Genomic DNA, 26,694 nt, shown 5'->3' with positions numbered 1-26,694 from the left:
CCATGACATCTACTTGTACATTCCTAACAAGCAGCCATTACAAATCCTTGGAACGCTGCCTGATCACTCTCTGAACATTGTTAACCACGTGCTTCCTCAAATTCAAGAAGAACAGAGGTACTGTATCCTTCAGCTCCAAATGAAACATTGGCCAGCAGGAAACTCACCCCACCTACCATCCTAGGAGGTCACCACACCAAGTCTCAAAAACAAAATCCTAGAGGTCATCTCAGCAATGAGATTTGATGCTTGTATCATACCATTGGTTAGTGTAGTACACAAATTCTACTATTTTCACAAATTATTGATCTAGTTCATGCTGTCAGATAACAAATCGGTAGCCAAGCGAAGAACTATAGACTTGCAGATTAATAAGACAACTCCTTCAACATGACTATATGTGAGCGAAAATGATGTAGCCAAACATGTACTTGGTGAGAAAATATAGGATCAGATAACCCACCCTGAGGATTGCCCACCAGTTCTGTGTGGAGACACAGTCTCCACACAGTCTGTCTCACCCACAAATACACATATGCAAAATCATCCTCTTAATTCAAGAAATAAGATGCTGTGCCATAGGTCACTCCCTCTGCTCTATAAAATTAAATCTTCTCCAAATCGCCAGAAATCTTTGTGGCTCAAAAAGCAGGTGCTGATAAGAAGCTCAGTAACCAACACGATAGGCCAGCTGTATCTGCCCTGCCTTCAGAATGAAACTGAAAACTCACTGCTTCGAAAACTCACAACACCTCCTCAGCTAGGAAGCACCTAAAAATGCCTGTAGGTAGTACTGTACTTGAAGTCTTCAATCACTCACTCATTTTTATTTGCTATGCAGACGTATTTGTCGAAGCAAGTGAGAACAACCTGGCTTAAGGAAAGCTTTTTAAATAAACAGGAATAGAAATTGACACTTTAAAGACTACAACCTTCACACGGATACACTGAAACTATTTCAGCTTTCTTTTTCGGACAAACGGGTTCATGCAGCCTGTTCAACGTCAGATGTGCCTAAATCCAGATTAAGCATAGCTATGCAACATAAATGTCAGTTAGACTGTTGAAGAGCGATCTAACTTTGTCGGCTAACAAACGTGCTAGTAGAACTGAAATTAACCAGCAATGTATTGGGACTATAGAGAGTCCCACCCTGTTCAACCTGTATATGGCCCCATTGGCAGCTGTTGTTCAATCATACGGCATAGATCTAGTATCTTATGCCGATGACACGCAGCTGCTCATCTCCCTGTCACAGTCACCAAAGTTAGCAGCTGCCAATTTTAAAACCTGCATGCAGGAGCTTGCTGGCTGGATGAATCAACACTGCCTGAAGCTCAATGGGGCTAAAACTGAGGTGCTAGTGATAGGGGGAGATGGGGCGAGCTGGACTCAGGAATGGTGGCCGCCCTGCCTTGGCTCTCTGCCCATCCCATGCAGTGAGGCCAAGAACCTGGGGGTCTGGGTTGATCCTAAACTCTCTTTTGAGAGTCATGTTGACAAATTGGTGGGGAAATGCTTTGGGGTTATGAAGACCCTAAATCGCACTCTGGACCTACTGCCACTTGAGGCCAGACGCATTATGATCCAAGCTCTGGTCACTTCTCGCATGGACTATGCGAATGTGCTGCTATTAGGAACTACGGAGAAGAACCTGAGAAGACTGCAAGTGCTGCAAAATACGGCGGCCCGTCTAGTCCTCAGACTCTCCAAAAGAACAGCATCCAAGCCTACTTTGGCTGCCCTTCATTGGCTTCCTGTAAAGAAGAGAATCCTCTTTAAAGCCCTCCTTTTTTGTTACAGGATAACCTCTGCAGAAGCGCCAGGGTATTTGAAGGATTTGGCTATCCCGTATCTACCCCAAAGAGCACTTCGCTCGGCGGGTATGGGTCTCCTTACAGTTCCTCGTGTAAGAAAAGCCAGGATGGGAGGCCGCTCCTTTCGGGTGCTGGCAGCCACCCAGTGGAACAGCCTTCCACCTGTGATCAGACTAGCCAATACTGAAACTATGTTCCGGAAACTTTTAAAAACTCATCTGTTTGCCCTGTAGGGATTGATGCCCCTCCCCGTTTGATTCTCGCTCCACAGCGCGGGGACACGCCGTGATGGCGTAACCAGGCGCTTTAGAAACTCCTTTATTATTATTATTATTATTAATGAAAACTACATGAGGAGGAAGCAAATAAGCACAAATCCAAACACGTTTTAGGTTTGATACAACATGTAGGCTACCTGTGTTGATTTAATCTCTTGTTCTGCTGTATCTATCACCAGTTCCTTATCTCGTTCCAATTGTTCTGCTAGTTTGTCGATTTCAGTCAGTTCTTTACACAGCTCTTCATTCTTGCGAGTTAAATCTTTCACTTGACCATTCACTGCCTCCTTACTCTCTTGCAGTTGTAAGATGCGGAACTCTAAGTCATTGTTTGTGTGTTGAAGCTCGTCAATCTGCAGAGTCAGAAGAAATAGAAACAGCATTACAATTACTTTCTGTGGCCTTTAATTCACTGATCTCAGAACATAGAGAAGTCACTTCAAAGTAGGGAATGAATACAAAATCAAATAAAACATAACATATTTTGTAATTAGATGTTTTAGCATTATTTTGTGTAACTAACCTACTGTCAGGAAATATTCGGGTGTAGCTGGTCAGTGCAACCAAATTTACACCTAGAGATCTAATACAAAGCAGGCTACATTCACTGGACAGGTTGAACATGTGGTACCTAGAAACATGGGATCTTTAGGCACAATTATAAATGAGCAATATCCCAAGTAAGCTGTCCCAGTACCTCATTTTGATCATAGCCTTCTTATGTCATTCTGGAACACAAATGCCAATAGTGCAGTGGCCTTGCAGCAGCCAATTCAGCATAAATAGGAAAGACCTATACCCAACTCCTGCAGACTCTTTATTCCTGGCTATCTTTCTTTTAACAGCATAACTGCTGAAAATATCCATAATGTAAATCATTTGTCCTTTTTCTTCAATGGTACAATTGTTTGAGACAACCTGCAGATTCAGTCTTGTCAGCTAGTCAAGCAGCAGGGTTTCTAAAGCTTTTAAGAAAGCCTTCCAGAAGTTATCAACCTCAGGACATTTTCACAACAAAAGAAAATACACACTGACAAAGATAACAGTCCTGTCTGCCAGCCTTCTTGCTTGGTCAATGCTTGCTTTGTTTTGTTATAGTTTTTGTAAAACTTCATTGTGGTGGAGTTGTTGGGAACACACTTCACCAACATAAAACAAATTGGTTAAAAGCAAATATTTCTTTGTTTCAAAAAACCACTTTGCCACAGTTGTCCCTGATGCTAAAGGGGACTTCTTTGAGTGTGGATATACTCAGTGTGAAAGAACAGAATGCAACTGTCACTCATAGTGAAGGTAGCTAATGGCTTAAGTGGGCTGACCAATAGTCCCATGATGCATGCTGTATATAGTGGAAGAAACAACTGAACAATGCATAAAGATGGCTGGCTGAAAGCGCCTTTAAGTAAATATATTATATATAATATTACTAAAGTCAAAATGTTTGAACACCACACTTAATAATCAATTGTTAGATATCCACATACACTACATTTGTCATGAACAGTCCCCCTATGGTTGCATGTTGTTCAGGCATAGGAAGGGGGGCAACATACTGTGTGTAAAAATTAAATTGAACTAGTTAGTATCAAACATTACTAGATACTTTTTGACATCTAAAAATGCTCTCTTTCATTTTGTAAATATAAGTATTCTGTCACATCTACGTTCTAGAACTTCTCCTATTGAATGTAATCCTCGTTCAGCTTCAGAGCATTATTTTTAAAGTCATGAGGTGCTTTCCCCGTTGCTTAAATATCTGAGAGCATGCAAAACTCAATATGCCGGTAGAATATTTGTAAAACCACTTCAATGTCGATGACCCGCCCTCATTACCTCTATTGCTGAAAGAACAATTGGAGATAAATATTCTTCTTTCAGTAAATGTATAGATTGTATAACCTATAGGGGCCAGTAGTTGGTAAAAGGACATGGGGCCTGATTCACACAAGTAATCTGAGGCAAAATACTAACTTTACGACTTTAGGTATTCACATAAAACAGTTAGGAGTAGTAAAGTTAGGATACCTAACTTTACTACTCCTAAACTGAGACAAAACCCTAACTTTACGACTTTTGGTATTCACAAAAAGTATTTAGGAGTAGTAAAGTTAGGATTCTGGGTAAATCACGTAATCTCCCTGTACCTAACAAAATGAAAACATCTGTCTGTAATGCAACTGGTGATCATGTAAAGCGCTCTGATACCTTTGGGCCAAGTTTGCGCTATAGAAAATTCTGAAAAAATAAAAAAGCACTTGCTTAATGTGATAGTGCATGTAAAGACTGTCATGCACAGATTATTTGTGCCACGTCTCTTTACAATTTATCTCTTTTCTGTGCCTCCTATGTCTGTTGCCTATTTTTCATTAATTAAACCAGCTGTGCGGCTGTTTTTTAATCCCAAAGCATGGGGTTCGAAGACTTGAAATGCTGCAAGCTTGTTGCAATTGAAAGGATTTTTTAGATTTTTATAAGATACGCTATTATTAGTTTTTCATTTTACAGCAACAGTACTCTGGTTCTTCAGGCAGTTGTTTGTACTTTTCATAATCTGGCGAATAAATAAAACATTTACAAGTGCAACCTTAGTACGGTTGAAATGTATTCATGTATTTTTTATTTATGTATAAGATTTGCACCCAGGTCTTTACAGAGCATGACTCGAATGGTGAGGGTGGTTGTGGGGCCGAGCAGGTAGGAGGTGATAAGCCCAGAAGAAGGTTTATGAGCATGTACGAGGAGGTTTCAAAAGAAGCTAATAATTAATTACTATATGGTGACTAAAGACAGTTGAACTTTCAACGCTCGTCTCTACTTAAAGTGATTGGGAGCCTCTGCTCCTGATCGACTATCCCTTCAGGCACTGGCAAGCATGGAGTTAATGGGCATCACAACAATGAAGCACAACTTGCAACGTCAGTCTTCTAGATAATAAAATGCCTTGACAAGACATCAAGTACCTCAGGATCCTGATTTCTTCCATTATGAACTTTGGGGTGAATTTACAGGAGAGATAGCTTGGCTCCTGTAACCCCTTGCCTCTGATGGTGTTGGAGTGGACACTGCCTCTACTCTCCTATTCAAGGCTCAGTTTTTGCAGATGGTACTTTAGGTAGAAAGTAACCAGTTGTTGGACGGGCCCTCTTCTCTATATGGTCGTCCCCAAATGGTTTACCTTCACCCTCCTGCTTTTCTATTTGTTTTTGTTGGCATTAGGACTAAAGTGCTTGTACTCTCTCCTACACCTGACTGGTACATTTAATTTACTTGTATGTTCCTAGAAAATGTCCCTAAATGGCCCCATGGCCTGCATATGAAATGCTACTAGTGGGCCTGCAGCACTCATTTTGCCACTCACTAAAGTAGCCTTTTAAAGCATGTCTTAGCCTGCCACTGTAGCCTGTAGTGCAGTTTTAAACTGCCATTTCGCCTACAGCTTCCTTATTTTAAAATAAATAGAAGTCACCCCTAAGATCGGCCCTAAAGGCTCATAGGGACAGGGTGGGTTGTATTTAAAAAGTAGGACATACGCTTTCTATATTCTTGTAGTGAAAAAATTCTAAATTCGCTTTTTGCTATGTGAGATCTACCTCTCCCATTGTATAACATTGGGTTACCTAATTACATTTAATATGTGCTAATGTTTGATTAGGAGCAAGTAGATATGGCATGTATAGACGCAGAAGAATAATAAAAATACATTTTTAAAGGTAAAGTCGGATTTTAGGTCACAACCTTGACTTTTAGAAAGTTGGCTTTTTCCTGCCCTAACCATTTTTGTGCCTTTGCCAGTGACCTGGTTCCCATGACTGAGTGGCTCTGCTGTTGAGATTTGTGTATTCCTGTTAGACAGTGAGATAAAGGGGACTGGGTGTAGGCAGGTTGGGCCATCCTGACAGAATTGCTGGGTTTGCAGCTCATTATATGGAAGGTACTCTCCTGAGTATATGGAAGGTACAGCTGAAGAGTCTCATCCTGGAGTTAGTTGTTCCACAGAAGCAGTTATGTGAAGTGGCGAGGATCAAAGCTGATTTGAAGATTCTGGAGGTTGTGTAAAAGGCAGCTTGTCAGGGGTGAGTACTAAAAGTATGGAATAAGTAATCAGTTTTGGATACATCAAGGTGGACGGAGTGATACTGATGATCTAAGAGGGTCGAGTTATTGGGCTAGGATATTATTTTTAATCTATTTTGGCTACTTTAGAGCAGGATAATGTGGAAAAGATGTAATACTGGGCATCACTGTATTTGAACATTCTCTACCTGTTTTAGTTATGCAAATTATCTACCTGACCTATCTTCTGCTCAATGAATCTTAGCTGTGTAGTTACTGATCTCAAAAATCCTGCAAGCCACCTTATCTCCGTCAAACCCTAGTAACTGTTGGCACTGTGGAAAATGTGAGCTTATAGTGCATGAATAACATATTAGATACCATTCTGGAAGCTTGTGCCCTTCTAAATTAGTATAATGCTGTAATACTAACCCTATCATTTGAAGGATTCGCACAACACTCCCATGTCAACCAATGACCACTTCAACATGAGAAGTTATCAATTCCTTCTTTAGTTAGTCCTTCAAATGCCTACTCTGATAGTGATTCTGTAGTGATTCTTCAGGTGTGGATTTTCACAATGGTATGATCTCACCTCTGGTGGCCCACTAGTGGCAAATGGTATGCGACTGATCTGCCCAAATCCTCTACCTCTAAAAGTACATACATTGTCTCTTCTTCTGCCCAGATATAGTGCACAATATCTGTAAAATCATATTCAGTTTAACTCAATTGTATCGAGCACAGGTATATACTTCTGTCTCTATAATCACAAACTTTGCCATTTTACAAATTTTGTATACTCACCATCAAGATTCCACAAAACTTGGGGTAGTCTCTAAACCTTCTTTTAAACTTTATTTGCAAAGGTGAAACTCTTTACTAGTTCAGTACAAGCTGATCCCATTTCTTCTGAGTCTCAGGAAAATACGTAAAAGTTAACAAAAACTCAACTATTTGAATAACGCACTTTGTTCCTAGTCGAAGAAAGGTCTAAGGAACCATGACGATTTAATGTGATGGAAGAAGTATAATTCTGCTTTCGATCTGTTAAAAGACTCAGAACTTTCCATCACTTAACAGCTGGTCAACAACACCATGCAGTACCTACCGGAGCCATTTACGAAGTGGATTTGGAAACAGACAGCAACTGCTGCTGGATGACCCTCTGCGTTCTCAGACTGGGGGCAATAGCTCAAAATGTAAGCACTGGGAGCATCCTGCCACAAATTTGTACTGAATGGTGTCTAAGTAGTTGAAGTGCTGGAGCAGCACTATTTTACCACCCTAGATAGTGGTAAATGGTCAGTTGTCATGGGAACTTTGAAGGCTTGAGCTGCTTTTTTGACTGGATATGTAGGAGCAATTGTAGATAGACATAAAGTAAGCAACTGAACATAAAGCATGAAGATGTACACAGCAACAAAACACATTATTCATTCATTCATAAATCTTTATTTCGCTAATTTGTCACCATAAAAGATATAAGTATCCAATTCATAAATTGTTAAAACTATAAAACAGTAAAAACATAGAAAATACATCAGAGTCCAAATGGCAGTTTCATTAAAAGAGGGAGTCCCGTTCCTACTACAGTAAAAATCAGTGTCCAGCCTTAAGGCACTGACTTCTCAGAACCCACATTGCTCCTAGGAATTTGGCCACTGCAAAGACAATCTGATCCGACAAGTCTGTTTTCAACACTCTAAACGCGGCCAGGCACTCTGCAAACCCCAGATTCCTGCATACAGGGACAATCCATTTCTTGCGGGACGCGCGATATGCCGGGCAGAAAAAAATTATATGCAGCTCAGATTCATTGGCCACTCTGCAAGCCGGACATACACTAACTGCTGGTTCACTCCACTTGCTGGTTAGAACTCGGAGTGGAAGGGTCCCATGTCTCCATTGCAAATAGAGTTTCCTGAGCAAGGCAGGATATAGTTTGTCCAAGGCTGGTTCAAAACTGTAAGTGTCCTTGATACGTAAAAAAGACTCCGTGAGTGTCCCAAGGTTTTGCCGACGACAGAGTGCTGCTATTTTGCTGTCGTAGTAAACCTTTGCCAGTCTCTTTTTGGGAATTAATGGACAAGCGGATGAGGGCTCAGACCAGAGTGTCGATAGGCCTAAACCCTCCAGCTCAGTTTTGATAAATTTAAGCCATTTAATTTTCCCTGCGTTAGGCATGGCTAACACCTCCTGAAGCCCCTGCCTATAGGTAATCAGTTCTGGGACTGCCCACAGCCTACGCCAATACACCAGGGGACGCAGTGCCAATTCTTCAGCAAGAGGTCGCAGCCCTATATCTAACCTTAATGCAACAAGGGGCGTGGTAGGCGGAAGTGCTACCATCCGCCTAATAAACTTGTTCTCCTCTCTGACCAGGTCTGGAGAGGATACATGACCCCAAAGCTCACAACCGTACATGGCCGCCCCCTTGCCTGTGTCCTATAGATCTGGAGGGGTGGGCCAACGGGTTTAATGGATGATCTGTTTTTTCCCATAAGCTTTAGGACCCGCCCCGTGTGCTGGACAGATTTGAGTAGTGCTTTCTCTTGGTGTGTGCACCAGGTCATATTCTCATTTAACATGACACCAAGGTACTCAAAGGTTCGCACCCTTTCAAGTCTACTTTGCCCTATGGTGGGGCTAGGTCGTAGTTTTGGTGGGGGATTAAAAACCATGAATTTGGTCTTTAGGGTGTTGATTTCTAAACCGTGTTCCCCACAAAAATCCACAAATCCATTTAAGACGCGCTGAATCCCCATTGGGGTCTTTGAAAGCAGCAGGGTGTCATCAGCGAACATAATCGCCGGCACCCTGCTGCCTGCCAACTTCGGAGCGTCAGAGTTGGTGACCCCATCCAGGTGGGTGATTACCCCGTTGACGTAGAGGCAGAACAGGGTCGGTGCAAGCACACAACCCTGCCTTACCCCCCTGTCAACGGGGAACCGGTTTGACAGCGCCCCCTCCTTGCCACACCTCACCTGAGCAAAGTTGGCAGTGTGGAGACGAATAATCATCTCCAGCAAGCCCTTAGGGACCCCCAGTTTGGCCATCACCTCCCAGAGTTTTCTGTGGGGAACCAGGTCGAAGGCCTCCCTCAGGTCCACGAATACAGTGTAGAGGCTGCCACCCTCCAGCTGTACCGTTTTCCAAAAAATGAGGGCGAGCCGAAAGACCTGGTCTATGGTGGAGACCTTCCTTCTGAACCCCGCCTGGAATGGACTCAGAATGTCATATTCCAACATTCATTCCGACAGACGATCCAGAAGTAGCCTGGTGAAGAACTTCTGGGAAACATCTATCAGGCTTATTGGCCTGTAGTTGGCTGGGAGCAGAGGCGAGCTCTTCTTAAAAATAGGGACAATCTCTGCCCCCAGCCAAGTTGGGGGGATCTTCATGTCGTTCAGGATTGCATTGAACAGCAGCCTCAGATACGGGGCCCAGATCTTAACTTCGTGCCTGTAAAGGTCACCTGGGAGCTTGTGTAGGCCTGGCGCCTTACCAGCAGCGAGGCCCAGGATTGCCGTAGTGAGTTCTTCCAGAGTGAACCCTTCCATCGGGGATATGCTTTCATTGGGTTGGGCCATTGCTGGTTCGAGTAGGTTCCCCAGTTGATCCTGATCGGGCACGCTATACAAATTTTCAAAATGGTCCTCCCACACAGCGGATGCAATATTTGCATCTACTGCCGCTATGGGTTCAGCTGAACCGTGCTTGACGATCTGCAAAAATTTTTGGCCATCTCGACGTGCAAGGGCAGCCGACATTTCGGACCAATTGTGCTAGTCCCATTCTATTTTAGCATTGCGGAGGGTAGACTTATAGAGCAACCGCTTTTCCCTAATCTTGCTAGGGGTGTCCCGCATTTTGAGGGATTCCAGTAAATCAACCTTTGCTCTCCTGCATGAAGCACTGAACCATGCGGCTCTTCTCCCCTTGGCCCTTTTCATCCTGGCCACAGGGTTCAGTACTTCTGCCAGGTTAGAACAGAGCTCGGAATGAATATCCCCAAGAGTGGTGAGCTTCTCGGGGGTGGGTGACTGTGGGATGAGATCCACAACTTTTTCTAGGGCAGGGACCACAGCTGCATATAGCCTCTGGATGCTTTGAGGGTTCTCCACTAGTCTAGGCCATCTACTTCTACGTCTGTTGCTAGATGCAACTAGACCAACAGGGAGTATTGTATTTCCCTCTGTGATAGCCGTGGGCATTCCCTGAACAGCGAACCTCAGTGACAATACATTGTGGTCACTGTCAGTCCTTGTGACTACCGTGAAGTCCCTCACTTTGGCCCAGTCCTTCGTTGAAACCAGGATATAATCAATCCATGACTCATGCCCTGGTCTATTGAAGGTGGGCTGGGGTGGGATATCTCCCTTGAGCTGCCTGTTACAAGCCCTCAGTGAGTGGGATAAAGTGAAAGATGTTATTTGGGTGGCTAATGGTGACCATGATTTTACTGGTGGTCCCGGCAAGGTGGGTATCTCCCAGAGATCATCCTCTTCGTTTGTTACCCCTTCCAAATGATCCGGAAGGGGCTCGTACTGGATGTTAAAATCCCCCCAACTATAAGTGATGGACAGAGGGTGGCAGAGTCAAGGAACAGGGCTAGGTCCTCAATTGTCCCCGAAGTACCCGTTATCCCAACCGGTCTAGAGTATACATTTATTAGTGCTATACTCATACCAGAAGCCCACTCCAGAACAACACATTGAAAGTCCAGTGAATTGGTTTCGATGTTTCTCGCCCTGCATCCAAGGTGGGAACCCACCCAGGTCAACAACCCACCAGACGGTCGGCCCTTCCCACCCCATTTTGCCGCAATCTCAAAGGAAGCATACCCTGTGCGGGACTGTTGTTCTCTGGCCCACGTTTCCTGGAACAGACATATTTCATATTCCTCTATAAATTCCACCCACTCTGGTGAATCTAATTTATTGGCCAACCCTGCAACGTTCCAGGAGAGTATTGAAACTGTGCCGGGAGCCCCTGCCTTATCGGTAGTGTTAGAACCCAAGGAACACCTGCTTGTCCTACACTGGCTGTACTTGGGGCAGGACAGTCACTCTGTTGCCAACGAACATGTTAAATGCAGCGCCTCTAGGAGGGGGTTATCCTTATTATTTTGGCCAGCTGGGCCTAAATTGGTTGTATCGTCTTTTGTGAGCTCAGTGAGTTTACCCCCCGCGCAGTGTTCAACGACCTCCCCCTCATTGTGCCTATTCTCACCTGTGGTTTGGTTGCTGTCTCCGTGAAGATGTTGTGATGGTAGTGAAGCAAGGCACAGCAAAGAATAAAACAAGGAACTGTGAGGGTCTGCCAAGGACAATGTAACGGTGAGCCTGTGTAATGGGGATGGAGTAGAGCACGGTGAAGGATAGGACAGAGAACAATGTAAATCTGCTAAGGCCAGTGTATCGGTGACCCTGTGGGAAAGTCAATCCACATCCTCTAGACATCCAAATCTGTTGCGGGTGGGTACCCCATTCCACCCCCCATGTGTGTCTTGCCAATAATTGGGTAGCCCACCCTGTGCGCAATTTCTCCACGGAATCCTATTTCAGTTTCCCCCCGTATTGTATTGAGGACACGGAGGATAAAAATAAGTTAGTGGTCTGGTTGCTATGGGCGAATTTGCTTCGTGATTGCTCCATGAATAAATAAAGTGTGCAGTATTGGGGTCCTCGAAAGAAACAATAACACAATCACCTGTGATAGCCTTGTGCGAGGTGCCTATCCAGGGGACCCGTCGCACCATAAGAATTTTGCTTCTCAGGTGATTGGGTAATGGCCTATTTGCATTGAGCTAATGGATTACCTTGTTTTTTAATGATCCAAAGTCTTCCTGCTGTTGGAATGAGATTTCCGGGACCCCCGTGAGCACAACTACATACGGCCTTACGTCTGGGGGAAGATCAACATAACCCCTATAGTGGTTTTTAAAGGGTTTTTGTCTCTGTGGGGTAGAGTGGTAATTGTTGCGATCTTTCGCCCTCGGGACTGACATAACTTTCAGAGCTGGTGCTTGTTGAGCCGGCAGCTCATTTGCGCTTTCCACTACTCTAGTGGAGGAAGTGCGTGTAGTGACCTTGTGCCGTGGTTTCGGAATGGGTTTGACCACCTGAGCTACTGGTGGAGTGGCAGCAGATATTGATGAGGATTGAGTCGCAACTGGTGGGCTAGTTGGTTTGTTGACAGGTATGGTCAGGGTGGCTAGATTTAAAATACTTTTTTCTGTCTCGAGGAGCTGGGTTTCTATTCGAGCGAGTCTAACATCCTTTCCTTCTATCGTGCAAAGTGGTACCCCGCCGTTCTCACTTTCAATTACAAGGTTCTCGTGTTCCTCTACCGATAATGCGAGACTAGGTTCTGGTACTGGTGGGCAACTATTTACCATGGGAATGAGTGAGTAGGATGGCTGGGCTGGTACTTGGGAGGGTAGCTGAGCCTTTGCAATTTTAGCCTTTTTCCTAGAGTAAGCAGCAGTGGTATTGTTGCGCTTTCGTTTGTGAATGGAACCCTTTAGGGGGGTAGGGGAAATCATCCCGCTCATAGCCTTGCGCTTAACAGTCGGTAGCGTCTCAAGGGGAGCCCCTTCAGCCCCTGCCGCCCCACCCAGTGATGGACTAAGGATGGGGGGGGATGCAGATGGAGACTCCACCTTCAATGCTGGGACTAGAAGGGGTACGACTGGTGGATGGTGGATCACTGCCTGCGTCAGAATAGGAGCTGGACCCATTGGGCGGTCCGGTGTTTTGGCTAATGCAAAGTGACCTAAGGAGGATTTTTTGGCCATGGCCAGCTCCTGAGATAGCCTTCTGGCTGCGTCAAGTTCGGTAGAGACCCTATGCTGCATTTTACTGATCTCCAGGTCTATGGCAGTATTAGTTCTGGTGATGAAATCGTCGAGTGTTCCATTTTTCAACTTCCCTTTGGCTGCCCTGCTTCTGTACTCACGTGTGGACATTACACCTGATCTTCAGCGAGCACAGCTAACAGGTGAGTTAGCGATAACAAGAATGGGGCCAAGGGGTATAGCCCGGACCGGACTCGACCGTACTCGAACGGCCTCAAAACGGCCTGCTCTTAGCCCGGTCTTCGCCCGTGCTTCCATCCGCGCGCGTCCCGCGTTCGCATCCGGAGGCGGGGCTAAATAGGAGGAGTAGGGGGGCGGGAAGAGGCACCAGGTGCGCGCGATGACCAGGCGCAAGCACTTCTGGGCCTCGCAGTCCCGCTCCCGCTGGCTGGTTATGCGTCTCTCTCCCTCAGCGACAGCGCGAAACCCAGGGATGGAGCACACAGGCTCAGAGTTCCAAAGGCAATTCCAACGTTCAGGGCTGTGTCCAGAGTGATCCCAGCGAGTTCAGTGCAGGAACAACTGCGAGCGGCGCCCGCGGAGCGGGGGCCGCGAGTTGTATTAGAGGCCTTCAGGGAGGAGGGGGCGGGAAGAGGCACCAGGTGCACTTCCAGATCCACACCAACCCGAACACCACCCTCAGAGGCACCCTGATCTACCGACCCCCCGGACCACGCACACAATTCAGCGAGGACATCGCCGACTTCGTCAGCCCGCATGCCCTCCCCTCCGCTGACTACATCCTCCTGGGGGACCTCAACTTCCATCTGGAGAACAACAACGACCGCAACACCAGCACCCTGCTCGACAACCTCGCCAATCTTGGACTCAAGCAACTGGTGTCCACCCCCACCCACCTCGCCGGACACACACTCGACGCAGTCTTCTCTTCCAGCACAGACATCGACTTCAGCCACGCCACAGAGCTTCAATGGACGGACCACAGCTGCGTCCACTTCACCTTCAAGAGAACGACGACCCACCACCACCAGCAACAGGCCGCCCGCAGAAGCTGGAACAAGATCACAGCAGACCAGCTCGCCACCTCCCTGAGCCAGCACCCTCCTGCCAGCTCAGCGAACCCCAGCCAGGCCGCCGACAACCTCACGAAGTGGATCAGCACCTGCGCGGACGAGCTCGCCCCGCTGAGGACCCCGCCCAGCAGACCCGGCAGCAAGAGAGCCCCGTGGTTCACCGACGAACTCAAGAGCTCCAAGAAGAACTGCCGAGCCCTCGAGAAAGTCTGGAGAAGGGAACCTACACCGGACAACAGGACCTCCTTCAAGCTTGCCACCCGGAAGCACCACCAGCTGATCCGCGCCGCCAAGAAAACAGCATTCAAGGACCGGTTGGACAACAATGCACACAACTGCAAGGAACTCTTCAACATCGTGAAAGAGCTTTCCAACCTCAGCGCAGGAAACAACGACATCACCCCATCGCAAGACCTCTGCAACTCCCTCGCTTCATACTTCCACAACAAGATCGCAGACATACACAACAGCTTCAACAACCAACCAACGCACACCATGACCGAACAACCACCCCCCACCACCACCCTCCACGCCTGGACCCCGATCAGCACCGAAGACACCATCCGCACGATGAACTCCATCCACTCCGGATCACTGACCGACCCCTGCCCTCACCACGTCTTCAACAAGGCGGACGCTGTCATCGCACCCCACCTGCGAGACATCATCAACACATCCTTCGACACCGCCACCTTCCCTGAGAGCTGGAAACACGCCGAACTCAGCGCTCTACTCAAGAAACCAACAGCGGACCCCACCGAACTCAAGAACTACCGCCCCATCTCGCTCCTCCCGTTTCCAGCCAAAGTCATCGAGAAGACCGTCAACAAGCAGATGGCCGCCTTCCTCGAGACGAACGGATCCCTCGACCCCTCACAGTCCGGCTTCCGAGCCAATCACAGCACCGAGACCGCCCTCATCGCCGCCACCGATGACATCCGAGCCCTGATGGACAATGGAGAAACAGCGGCCCTCATCCTCCTAGACCTCTCCGCGGCATTCGACACGGTCTGCCACCGCACCCTAGTACAGCGCCTCAGCAACATCGGAATCCAGGACAAGGCGCTGGAATGGATCATCTCCTTCCTCGACGGAAGAACACAGAGAGTCCGCCTACCACCGTACAAGTCAGAGGCCTCCGAAGTCATCTGCGGCGTCCCTCAAGGATCATCTCTGAGCCCCACCCTCTTCAACGTCTACATGAGCCCCCTCGCGGCCATCGTACGCAAACACAACCTCAGCATAATCTCCTACGCCGACGACACCCAGCTGATCCTCTCCCTGACCAACGACCCCGCCTCCGCCAGAGCCAACCTGCACGAAGGGATGAAAGAGGTAGCCGAGTGGATGACGACCAGCCGCCTGAAACTGAACTCTGACAAGACGGAGGTCCTCATCCTGGGCTCTTCACCCTCCGCCTGGGACGACTCCTGGTGGCCTCCCGCCCTGGGCACCGCACCCAAACCGACAGACCATGCACGCAACCTGGGATTCATCCTGGACTCCTCCCTCTCCATGACCAGGCAAGTCAACAACGTCTCCTCGGCGTGCTTCAACACCCTACGCATGCTACGGAAGATCTTCTGGTGGATCCCCACCGAGACCAGGAAGACCGTCACCCAGGCCCTCGTCACCAGCCGACTGGACTACGGCAACGCCCTCTACGCCGGTACCACCGCCAAGCTCCAGAAGAGACTCCAGCGGATCCAGAACGCCTCAGCACGACTCATCCTCGACATCCCCCGACACAGCCACATCTCCGGACATCTGAGAGACCTTCACTGGCTCCCCGTCAACAAAAGAATCACCTTCCGCCTCCTCACCCACGCACACAAAGCCCTACACGACCAAGGCCCGAGCTACCTCAACAACCGGATCAACTTCTACGCTCCCAAACGCCACCTCCGATCAGCCAACCACGCCCTCGCCGCCGTCCCCCGCATCCGAAGAGCGACTACAGGAGGAAGGTCCTTCTCCTACCTGGCCGCCAAGACCTGGAACTCCCTCCCGACCGACCTGCGCCTGACCCAAGACCACCTCTCATTCAGGAAGAAGCTGAAGACCTGGCAGTTCGAGCAGTAGCGGCACCCCCCCCCCCCCCACAGCGCCTTGAGACCCTACAGGTATGTAGCGCGCTCTATAAGTGTCACTGATTGATTGATTGATTGATGACCAGGAGCAAGCACCTCTGGGCCTCGCAGTCCCGCTCCCGCTGGCTGGTTATGCGTCCCTCTCCCGCAGCGACAGCGCGAAACCCAGGGATGGAGCACACGGGCTCAGAGGTTCCAAAGGCAATTCCAAAGTTCAGGGCTGTGTCCAGAGTGATCCCAGCGAGTTCAGTGCAGGAAACGACTGCGAGCGGCACCCCCAACACATTATCACTTCCAGAATACGATGGTAAATGTTGTTTGGAGAAAGCACTGTCTTATCTTCTACTAAGGACATAAAATAGCTTCATTTAAAAATGTTTTGTAAACAGGCCCAGGGGTTTTGTAGACACTGTCCAGTTCACTTTTCATGAAATACACTTAGATCCTGAGTGAAGAACAACAGGCGGATACTTCGAGTCTAGCCTTGTAATTTTTCATACATTTCAATGGTTTTAACAAATGTAGTAATAGCATGGATATGCTGTATTGGACTTACAATGGACAAAACTCTCTTTGCACAGGTTCTCAGTGAGGTCCTAGGTCCAGTCATAATCTGGATGGCTGACCAAGCACTGTAGAGCTGAAAACTAGCCTTCTGGACAGGTGTCATATCAATAGGACAAATCACTTACTCTACCTAATGTCCTAGATCTCGATTTTAGACGTGATTAACTGAATACAGTTTGGTGCTCCCTGGCAATTGTGAAGCTATTCTTTGAACGTTAAGTAAATAAGTCCACTGTAGGTTTAACCAACAGGACTATTTGACTATTAGAACATTCTACCAAAACAAACTCAAAGAATTATTATACAGGACTCTCAGACGAGGAAGTGCACGATGGTTATGCACCCGTGATGCTTGCACAGGTTCTCTCATCTACATCCAGCCTGCTTCTGAATTCAAATGTCCGCAATATTAAACATCGCATTACTGATGCTCCTAAGTTGATGCCTGCTTCAAGGGTACACTTACATTTAAGGGCCACTGAAATTTAATAATTCAGAGATTCATCTGAAAATCTTAGAGAGTGCATAAAGGTTCGCTGGAAGAAACAGAGACCAAGAATTTATTGTTTTCATATATACTTGGCCCAAGCACCAGGAAGATACAAAATGTAACTGCCTGGCAAGAGATGGGTAACCCAAACAGAAGAGAGTGGTGGCTCACAGATTCTTTACCACACCCCAAACATTAAGGTGTTTATTTGGGACCTCAACTGAGATTTGTAGGTTTCCTACTGTGCCTTCGCCTCCTGCTTCTCCTGAAACTCCTGTCATAGGACAGATATCCTTCCACCAACTTCACTTTGCTTTTCATGCTGGCCCCTCAGACCATACAAATATGATCCACAACTGTACAAACAGGCAGGTTGAATCTAGAGATAATCTACACTTATTTATCACTTAACATCTAGAATTCTGCCATTGTGCTCTACTGCACCAGGGTGGACCACTAAGGTGGTGCCTAGGTGTAACTGTGCACAGGTAGTTTTCACTCACGTTGTGTGTTAGGTAGGAGCTCCAGGAGGTTTCTCTAGGCAACAGACCAACTTGGTGGGTATTGTTATGCAGTTATTTGCTGCCACTCTGTAACCGATATTTCTTAATTCCCGTTGAAAATGGCCATCGTCTGTGCCAGTCTACACTAGACTTTCTCGCCTGTTAGGTATTTACAACGCTTGGTCTAACATCCGTAAAATACTAGGAATAGGCAGATACTCTTATTACACTAGTCTCAGAAATCATAACCTCCCAGGAATATTTCAGGATACGTGCACGATCAAATGGATCAATACTGGGATTACACATTTGGGGGTATTTTTTTCACCATTGGCCATTAAATCTTTTGAGGAACTAAAGATGGAATTTGGGCTTGAACATAGGGATTTTTTTAAATACCTCCAAATTAGAGACTTTATAATATAAAAAGGGGGAGGCAGGGCCGAGTTTCAGAAAGTCCCGATTATAGAAGCCATTATAGGCAAGACTCCTATCAAAATAGGAGATATTTATAAAACTTTAATTGCATTGTTACCAGATGATCTGGATAGACATAGTCTCAAATGGCAAAATAAACTAAATATCACTATAGACGGCGTACAATCAGCATTTCAATTCTCTCAAACATCACTAATATCTACGAAATTACAGGCTCAATATTATAAGACTTTCTTTCAACTATATAACACACCATCTCAGATTGCCAAATGGAGTATGGGTAAAGGTACGAATTGTCCAAAATGTGCTACACATGCCGCCGATATAGTACACATATTTGCCACATGCCATTCACTAACTATTATCAGATCAGAAATTTCTAAATTTCTCAAAGTCCAGTCGTTATCACGACAACAGAAATAATGTTGGGATTAGAACAAGGTCTAAGAGCCAGGGAAACACAGGGCCTGATATCCATATCTATGGGCATCTTAAGGATCTGTCTGGCAACTGGATGGCTAGATCCAACTCCTCCACTATTCCAACAGTGGCGATCAAGACTACTAGCTAGCTATAGCCTAGAAATAGTTATATACAGGAGGAAGGGGACACACAAGAAAAAAAGGGGTCTCGAGATATGGGGCCCCCTAATTAATTGGCTGCAAAATAACGAATAATGATAGGCAGTAAGTAACTTATAAGTCGTGTGAAACTAACATGACTTAATAATATGCAAACGAATGGACGAACGAGTATGGAAATAGAGAATAAATATCTCTAACTTTTATAATTTATTTATTTAATAATCTAGCTACTTTTCTTTTTTTCTCCTCTCCCTTTTGTCTATGACCATGTGCTAGTATGTCCTTCATTATATGTTATCATATTTAGTAAGAACTAGTGAAATAAGTGTATATATTTATGTTTTTGTAATGGAATTCCTGACTAAAAAAGTTTATAAGCTGGCTGGGCATGGGTGGGGAGGGACAAAGGGTGGGAAGGGACTAAAGTCAAAATGTACTGAATAAAGAACTGTTTAAAAAAAAAAGACTTTCTCGCCTGGTTTGTACATGAGGCAAGTCAGGTGAGCACTGATCAGAAGTAAGCCTTACTGTAGGATTTTACTACTAGGGCCAGGGACCCTTTTGTGAAAGAAGAATTTCTAGGTACAACAAAGCCATTTGCATTTGAATCAATTGACTTAATACTACACAGTGAGTACTTTGACAATATGAGAGATTCATATTTGCAGCATATAAATACTAGAACCAAAGAGTTGATGATTGTGTTGTAGCAGTGTGTAGACCAGTGAATATGGTAAGCTACAAACAAAAGTTAGCACTTTGGGTTTAGTAAGGGAATGCCTACAATAAACAGTGGTGCAGCACTCTTATTCCTTGCTAGCAGACCGATCGCTAGGGCTGAAAGGCTGGGAATTTCTCATAATTTGTTATTATTAAAATCACTGCATCGGGCCAAGCAAACAAATTTGGACTCTCCTTTCCCTATTGGGTCAATATTAAGGAAAGTTTGATTAAACAATGTGCTAAGATGTGAAGACCCAGAGATCAGTAGACAGAGCTATATCTATTAGATCAAATAGAGGCAGGGTTGTATATTGAAACTCGCTCTTTTTGTAAGTAATCTAAGTTCACTCTTACCCCTGGTCAAAAATGCCTCCCAAATCTGGCAAATCGAAATGGTCTGCTTTGTTATTTGGAAACGATTTAGTAGTATTCGATTAGACAAAGTTCAAATTATTACAACAGTCCCTTAATGCCTCAGGGGAGTACGCCCCTGCCAATCTTCTAAACATGAACTTAGAAAAAACTAAACTTCTTGCTTTTGGCACAAAGAAAACTATGCTTGAAGTGGAACCTAAAAGCTCTTTTTTAACAGAGGTGAAGTGGAATAACTATCTATATATCTTTTTGACTAAGAACTGTGATGGACCTAAATGTATGACGACTAAGAGCTGCTTTTAGGACGGTTTGAATAATTCCTTGGTACATTTTTATAGGCTTAAAGGTTTATTGTCATCTCTCCTGGTAAAAGCCTATAAACACAATGCAACTCCTATGCTGTTCCAAAATGTGGCCTTTGCATGCTGAAGTTACAAGTACTTGGATTTTAACCAAATTCCTTGACTAAATCTATTAGCACTCACCATCATAACAGGCAGCAACCCTAGACATATGTTCTAAGTCACCTTGCCCTGAAGCATCAGGCCACTGTTTGCCTGGTTGTGAATGGTTTTAATGATTTTGTAGTGTGGCACAGAACCATTAAAACTAAGATCATAAAGATGCACTACCAAGAAGACTCATTCACGTTCTGAACAGACCGAGATACTGAAGGGATGGTGTTCTTGTCCCAAACAACCATGACAAATAATATAAAATCACCTAGAGGATGTTGGAATCTTGGTAACAGGAATGAATTCAGGTGCCATACCAGACTACTACTTCAAAGTGACAAATTAGTCTATCCTAAATTACTTTTCAGACCTAATGTAATCCTCTTCCATTTTCAATTCTGATATCAGTGATTTTTGTCCCCCCGACAATCACAATTTCAAACGTCTCAGAGGCACTTTCCTGAATCCTACAGCCTCCTTTAGCTTCTTCTCACATATTAGAGGTCCCACCCATACACTAAACAACAAGTGTGACCTCACCCATTCTCTATCTCCTTGCATCTCTTGCCTCCCACCTAGACTACTGGACTTGGCTGATTATTGTTTACCAACCTCACAAAGGGCAACACAAACTCTAGTCAGTCACATTCAGATCCTCTAAAAATCTTCCTACTAAAGTACTCTATCACTTCATCTTTTCATCTATCAAACCCCTCTGATGGTTTAGATTCGTTCCTGAATGTGCTTAATTCATCCATCAAGCCTCTCATTAGCAAGGCCTTAACCTTGCCTTACAGACTCTAGTGGTACGTGACAAGATCTGTTGCTCATCCGCCGTCATCACGTTCAGACCTGCAGTCCCTCATACATGTAAGAGCTATCCAGAAACATGCAATTCATCCAACAAACCCTGCCTCCTACTCTAAAACCCAAATTGATACAAATAATTATCCAAAAGCCTTACAGATCAGTCAAACACTGCGCCAATTATCTCCTGTCTGCTGTTATTCAATTGAGAACAATAAAATCAAACCAAGACATAACAATATGGACTCTGTAATGCATGTAATGAGCAAGCCCATAGTATTAACCCACCACTTCAGGATATTCTAGCCTGGACTTCTTACTTACTCCTCAAACTTACCTTTTATGAAAACAAGTCTCCATGCATCATCAAGTCTCTCCTTCCGTTTATCATCCCCACTTACCTAAACATTAGCAACACCTCCCTTCATACTGGTAACTTCACCTCAACCCTGAAAACGTGCCAAATTCTTTCTTCAATAAAGAAATCCAATCCTGGCCTAATGATCTTGCACATTATCTTTCTTTCACTTTTCTTCTCCAAAGTCATTGAAAATGCAACAACCTTATAACTTCCACCACATATTAAATATCACAATCACATACATGGTAACAATGAGCAATATAAGAGGGGATGTGCAATTCTTTTGGCAAAAGTTATGCAATTTCATCCTTTCACTTATTAAAACTTGCTCTTCCCTATCATCTCTAATACAAGTCAATAGAGAACCACCCCGCCCAATATTTTATTCTAAATTTCCCTCCCATGTGGCCCCAAGTGTTAGTATCTTTGAAATGTTCAGCAAACTTGACAATAAGGCTTCCAGCAACACTGTAGGACTGAACCCTCCATGCTCTAAGTGCTGGAAGACATCCTTCAAATCTGAGAAAATTGTCCTCTTAAACCTCTTGGCAGCATTCCACATTGTTAATCACATTCACAATATTCAACTTAACATTCTGGTCTCCTGCGTCAACGGGCTTGCCTCTCTAACTGCTACTTGAGTGCTCCAGACCACCCCTGCTCCCAGGCTCATATGGTGCCCCACAGGCTCTATTCTATCCTCCACAATCTTCAACCTTTACTTGGAGCCCCTCAGTTCACTCCTAAATCCTTGTATGTCTTGCTCCATGCAAATGACATGATATCATCTGCAGGTGCTGAGATGCGTCTGAGGCCGGCTTAATCTGATGTCATCCTGGGTCTTTGCAACCGTATAAAGGCTGGTGGGGGTGCCTGATTTCCCCTCCCCTCACCATCTGGCTGCCTCCACTGCCTGCGGCGCAACTGGTGGGCCAGAAGATAACCCATGATGGGTCCCCTGAGCGGGAAGCAATGGCTGGCGCTGGACCGAGGCCGCGATGCAGCAGCGGGAGTGACACAAAGCCCAGGGCTGGGCTAAGGTCCATCTGACACAGTGGGGGCCCGCAGAAAGCAGTCGCCCTTGCGAGACTCACCACCTGAATGAAGCGCAGGCCCCAGTGGTGGTGGGTCGCATTTAGAGTGTGTGTCCTTGGCAGGCCAGAATCGTAGGTGAGGTGTGTGGGCTCCAGTGACGAATGGAGTGGTCTGCGCCCCCCGTGGGGCAGAGGAAATTGCTACTAGGATGATCATGGCAGTGATTGGGACAATGGTAAGCGGAGTGATTGGACCTGGCGGGGTCCTGCACTGACAGGAGAGGCCTCCTACAATGTTGTCAGAGCCGTAGCCAGGCATGGTGAGCAGAGGCCCCCCGTGATGATGTTGTGACTAGGCAGAGGCACACGTGAAGAGGGCCTGCTGGGGCTAACAGGTGAGTTCCCCTTCTGGGCAACCTGGGAACCCTCTGGTACTGTTGGCTTGTTGATGGTGGTGGTGCTTCACTTCTGCAGCAGGCCTCTACCTGAGACTGGGGTGGGCCTTCATAAACACCTCTGTGGGTGCGTGGCTGGATTTGGGGCTTTCAACTGCCACCCTCGGACTGGTAGCTGAGGTGTGCGGGCCACGATGGACCCTAGACGGGTGACGCTTTGCTGGGTGTGAGAATGATCAGCTGGACCACCGCCCCTGAGGACCCGCAGCCCTAACTGTGGAGGGGGGCCTCCACCTTGCAGCTGGTGACACTGAGAGTGGCTGGGGACAGCTGGTCCCCACCGGCTGATGGCGCATATTCAGCGTCCCTGGATGTCGGACTGCTCCGCATGGACCATCACAAGCTGGTGGAGCGGGTTAACAAAACTGAATCCACCTTGACTGGTAGGAGTCCCACGGTGCAGGGTCTGCAGACCCCGGTGAAGGAGATGAAGGCCTATATCGTATCCTTGAAACGCAGAGGGACGGACGATGGGGGCCGCTCTCGGCTTAACAATATGCGATTTGTGGGCTTCCGGGACCATGCTTATGGCCCCAACGTAGAACTTGAACAGTGGCTGCCGAACATAGTGTTGGCTGGCAGGACACCGAAATTCTTCTGCATTGAGCAAGCACACTGCCTGGCGGGTAGACCCCTACTGCTGGGGGAGCATCCACTCCTGATGATTGCTCAAGTTCTTAATTACAGGGACAGAGATTTTCTCCTCCAGCTTTTTAGGGCGAAAGGCCCCTGGCATTTCAAAAACTGTGAAATCACAGCATATTCGGTTTACACTGCAGAGGTATATCGCCTACGCACCTCATACACAACAGTGAAGACTCAGCTGCACGCCTTGAGGCTTAAATATGCTCTGCTGTTTCCTGCCAAACTTAGCATCACGGAAGGAGACCAAACTAATTTTTTTTCTGACTCCTAAGCACAGTTGTACCTGGCTACATGCAAAGGGCCTAGCGGAGAAGCGAATACCACCTTGCGGCCCTGAGTATTGGCTCACACCACAGCGAAGCCGACCATGCATGCCTCGCTCCACTCTGACTTCGAAACAAGCAACCTGCAAATGTGCGCAAGTGGTAGAGAGTGTTCTGCAACATCTCCGTAACCTCTTTGAAGTCTTGTGATCCGAGAGGAGCTCTGATACCTCTTTAGACCCCAATGGCACAGTAGTCTCCAAAGGTGACGACACCAAGGGCCAATCGGTGACGCCCTGCATGGCTCACAACTTATCAGTCTGACCTGTGGTCTCTTCAGGGTGGTAAGCCGGGTGTCACAATGTGTGGGTGGGTTCTGGTTAGCCAAGGGGGGATGGGAAAGCTGGTGTGGACCGATGGACTATCCATTGTTCGCAACACACATTGGACGATATGTTTTACTGACACCCACCTCACAGCTTACTGTAAATGACTGGTCGACTTTTTTTTCCAGAGTTTTAGTTTGTTTGAATGCTCATTTGTCTTATGTCAGAGAATGGGGCATCTTCCCTGCCTGGGGGGAAGAGGGAGGAAATGTTCATATTGTTATTATAATTGTTTATCTGATAGCCTGGGGATAGGGGCTCCCTCAGCCAGCTGACCTGACCACTGGCTGTGCGACCTCTAGGCGGGATGTGATGGTGCTCACACTGGGGGCGCACTGGTGTCGAGCAGAGCTCCTTGCCATTCACAGCTTCCTAAATCAGTGCTCACATGGCTACACCTATAAAACACGTGAACCCCAATACAATCTTATGACTTAGAATGGGAGGGGTATGGCCACTCCGGCTAAGCGCTACCGCATACACACTTATCTCAAATGACAACACGTACGTGTGGCATACCTTCAAAAGACACACCTAACCAAGGCAGAACTTCTCAAATCACATGCGAAGTGGAAGGGCCTGGTTTATGGCACCAGTACAGGCCTACGCCAATGGGGGTCCTCATTTCGGTTGTACCGGCTCCGAACGTCTCCGCACGACTCATCCTCGACATCCCCCGCCACAGCCACATATCCGCCCACCTGAGAAACCTGCACTGGCTCCCCGTCAACAAGAGGATCACGTTCAGGCTGCTCACACACGCACACAAAGCGCTCCACAACATGGGCCCCGAGTACCTCAACAACCGCATCTCGTTCCACACCCCAACCCGTCAACTCCGCTTCTCCAGTCTCGCCCTCTCCACCGTCCCACGGATTCGAAGAACCACCACCGGAGGAAGATCGTTCTCCTACCTGGCAGCGAAGACATGGAACTCCCTCCCTGCACACCTACGACTGACCCAGGACCATCTAACCTTCAGGAAAATTACTATTTTAACTCCAGGGGATGCAACAGTAGGGTAAGTGTTGGATAGTGTAGGTATGCGTTGTAATGGTATGCGTTGTAATGACTGCGTTGTAAGGGTATGCGTTGTAAGGGTATGCGTTGTAGTGGTATGCGTTGTAGTGACATGCGTTGTAATGGTTGCATTGTAATGGCATGCGTTGTAATGGATGTTGCGTTGTAAAAGTTTCGTTGTAAAGGTAGTGCGTTGTAAAAGTTGCATTGTAAGTGTTGTTTCCCGCGGGATATGCGTAGCCTGGAGACAGATCAACCATGGTCTCCTGCGCTGCTTGATTCTTTGCTACAACTAAAGCAGGAACACATGGAATTGGAGCAAAGATTGGTGTGACTTGATTATAGTCACTACCTTGCCAGATTGCACGGGAAGGAGACAGTGCGAGTAGTTTGGCAGCATGGCTCATACGCAATGAACATTCACGTCCCCCCCCATTGGGTATGATATGAGCGAATAATGGCATGATTCTTAATATGCAGGGCAACATTGATGCAGCCTTTGTGAGCTTCTATAGCTCCCTCGATGTAGCTGTTCCGAGGCCCTCCAGTACTGCCTTGCGCGATTACCTTTGGTAGATCCCACTCCATGGACTCAACACGGTTCAAATGGCCGGCCATGATGCTCCCTTTCAGCTCGATGAGCTGCGTATAGATATCTTGCAAATTACTTGTAGTAAAACACTGAGCACCGACGATCTGCCGATAAGAGTATTACTCCACCTACAGTGCTATCCTGACATCCAAGCTCCAGGAAGTTTACACTGCAGCACATGGAACCAGGCACTTTAAGGTTCTTATAGTGGTTCTCCCGAAGCCGGACTGTGAACCCTTAAATGTGCAATCTTACAGGCCACTCTCGATGTTGAATCTGGGTTGCAAGATTTTGGAGAAGGCCCTGGTGAACAGATTGCTTCCACTACTCGACACCTTAGTGCACGAAGACCAAAATACCTTTATACCGAGGTGAAGCACGTTTCAAAACCTCAGTTGATTACTGCAACTTCTATGGGCTGATCTGGGTAACACTGGTGTTTCGGTGGCGATGTCGAACGACGTTAAAAAGGCCTTCGGCCCCTTAGCGTGGGATTACTTGTTCGCAACGCTTGAGGCAATGCAGATAAGGCCAGGCTATTTGAGGTGGCTTAAAACCCTCTATCAGTATGCCAGCGCTCAAGACTGGCCAGTACATCTTTGATAAATTTGATATTTGCCGGGGAACGCAACGGGGCTGCCTACTATCTCCTTTACTCTTTGCCCAGGCTATGCAGCCTTTGGCCTGTTGGCTCCACATGCGGGCAGAGTGGGGCATTGGAGCACAGAGTGTTTGCAATATGATCTCGTTGTATGTAGATGACACATTGATCTTCTTGTGGGACCTTGAATCTGCATTGTTTGAGGTGATGGCATTGTTGGAGGACTTTGGTGTGATGTCCAGTCTCAGAGTAAACTGGACC

At 46.6% G+C, this 26,694-nt stretch overlaps 1 protein-coding gene across 3 annotated transcripts in view; it reads right to left on the bottom strand.

Annotated features, from left to right (window-relative positions):
- Positions 1–26,694, bottom strand: part of TSGA10 (testis specific 10) — a 454,368-nt gene that overhangs the window by 419,565 nt on the left and 8,109 nt on the right. For all 3 annotated transcript variants that reach the window (XM_086933298.1, XM_086933297.1, XM_086933299.1), the window contains exon 2: positions 2,233–2,448. In XM_086933298.1, the coding sequence (XP_086789424.1) occupies positions 2,233–2,448 (216 nt within the window). The remainder of the gene's footprint in view (positions 1–2,232; positions 2,449–26,694) is intronic.

The sequence above is a fragment of the Lissotriton vulgaris genome, chromosome 8 (genome assembly GCF_964263255.1).
Source record: "Lissotriton vulgaris chromosome 8, aLisVul1.2, whole genome shotgun sequence".
Taxonomy (NCBI): Eukaryota; Metazoa; Chordata; class Amphibia; order Caudata; family Salamandridae; genus Lissotriton; species Lissotriton vulgaris.
Note: the sequence above shows the minus strand (reverse complement) of the source record. Positions and strands in the feature narration are given on the sequence as shown.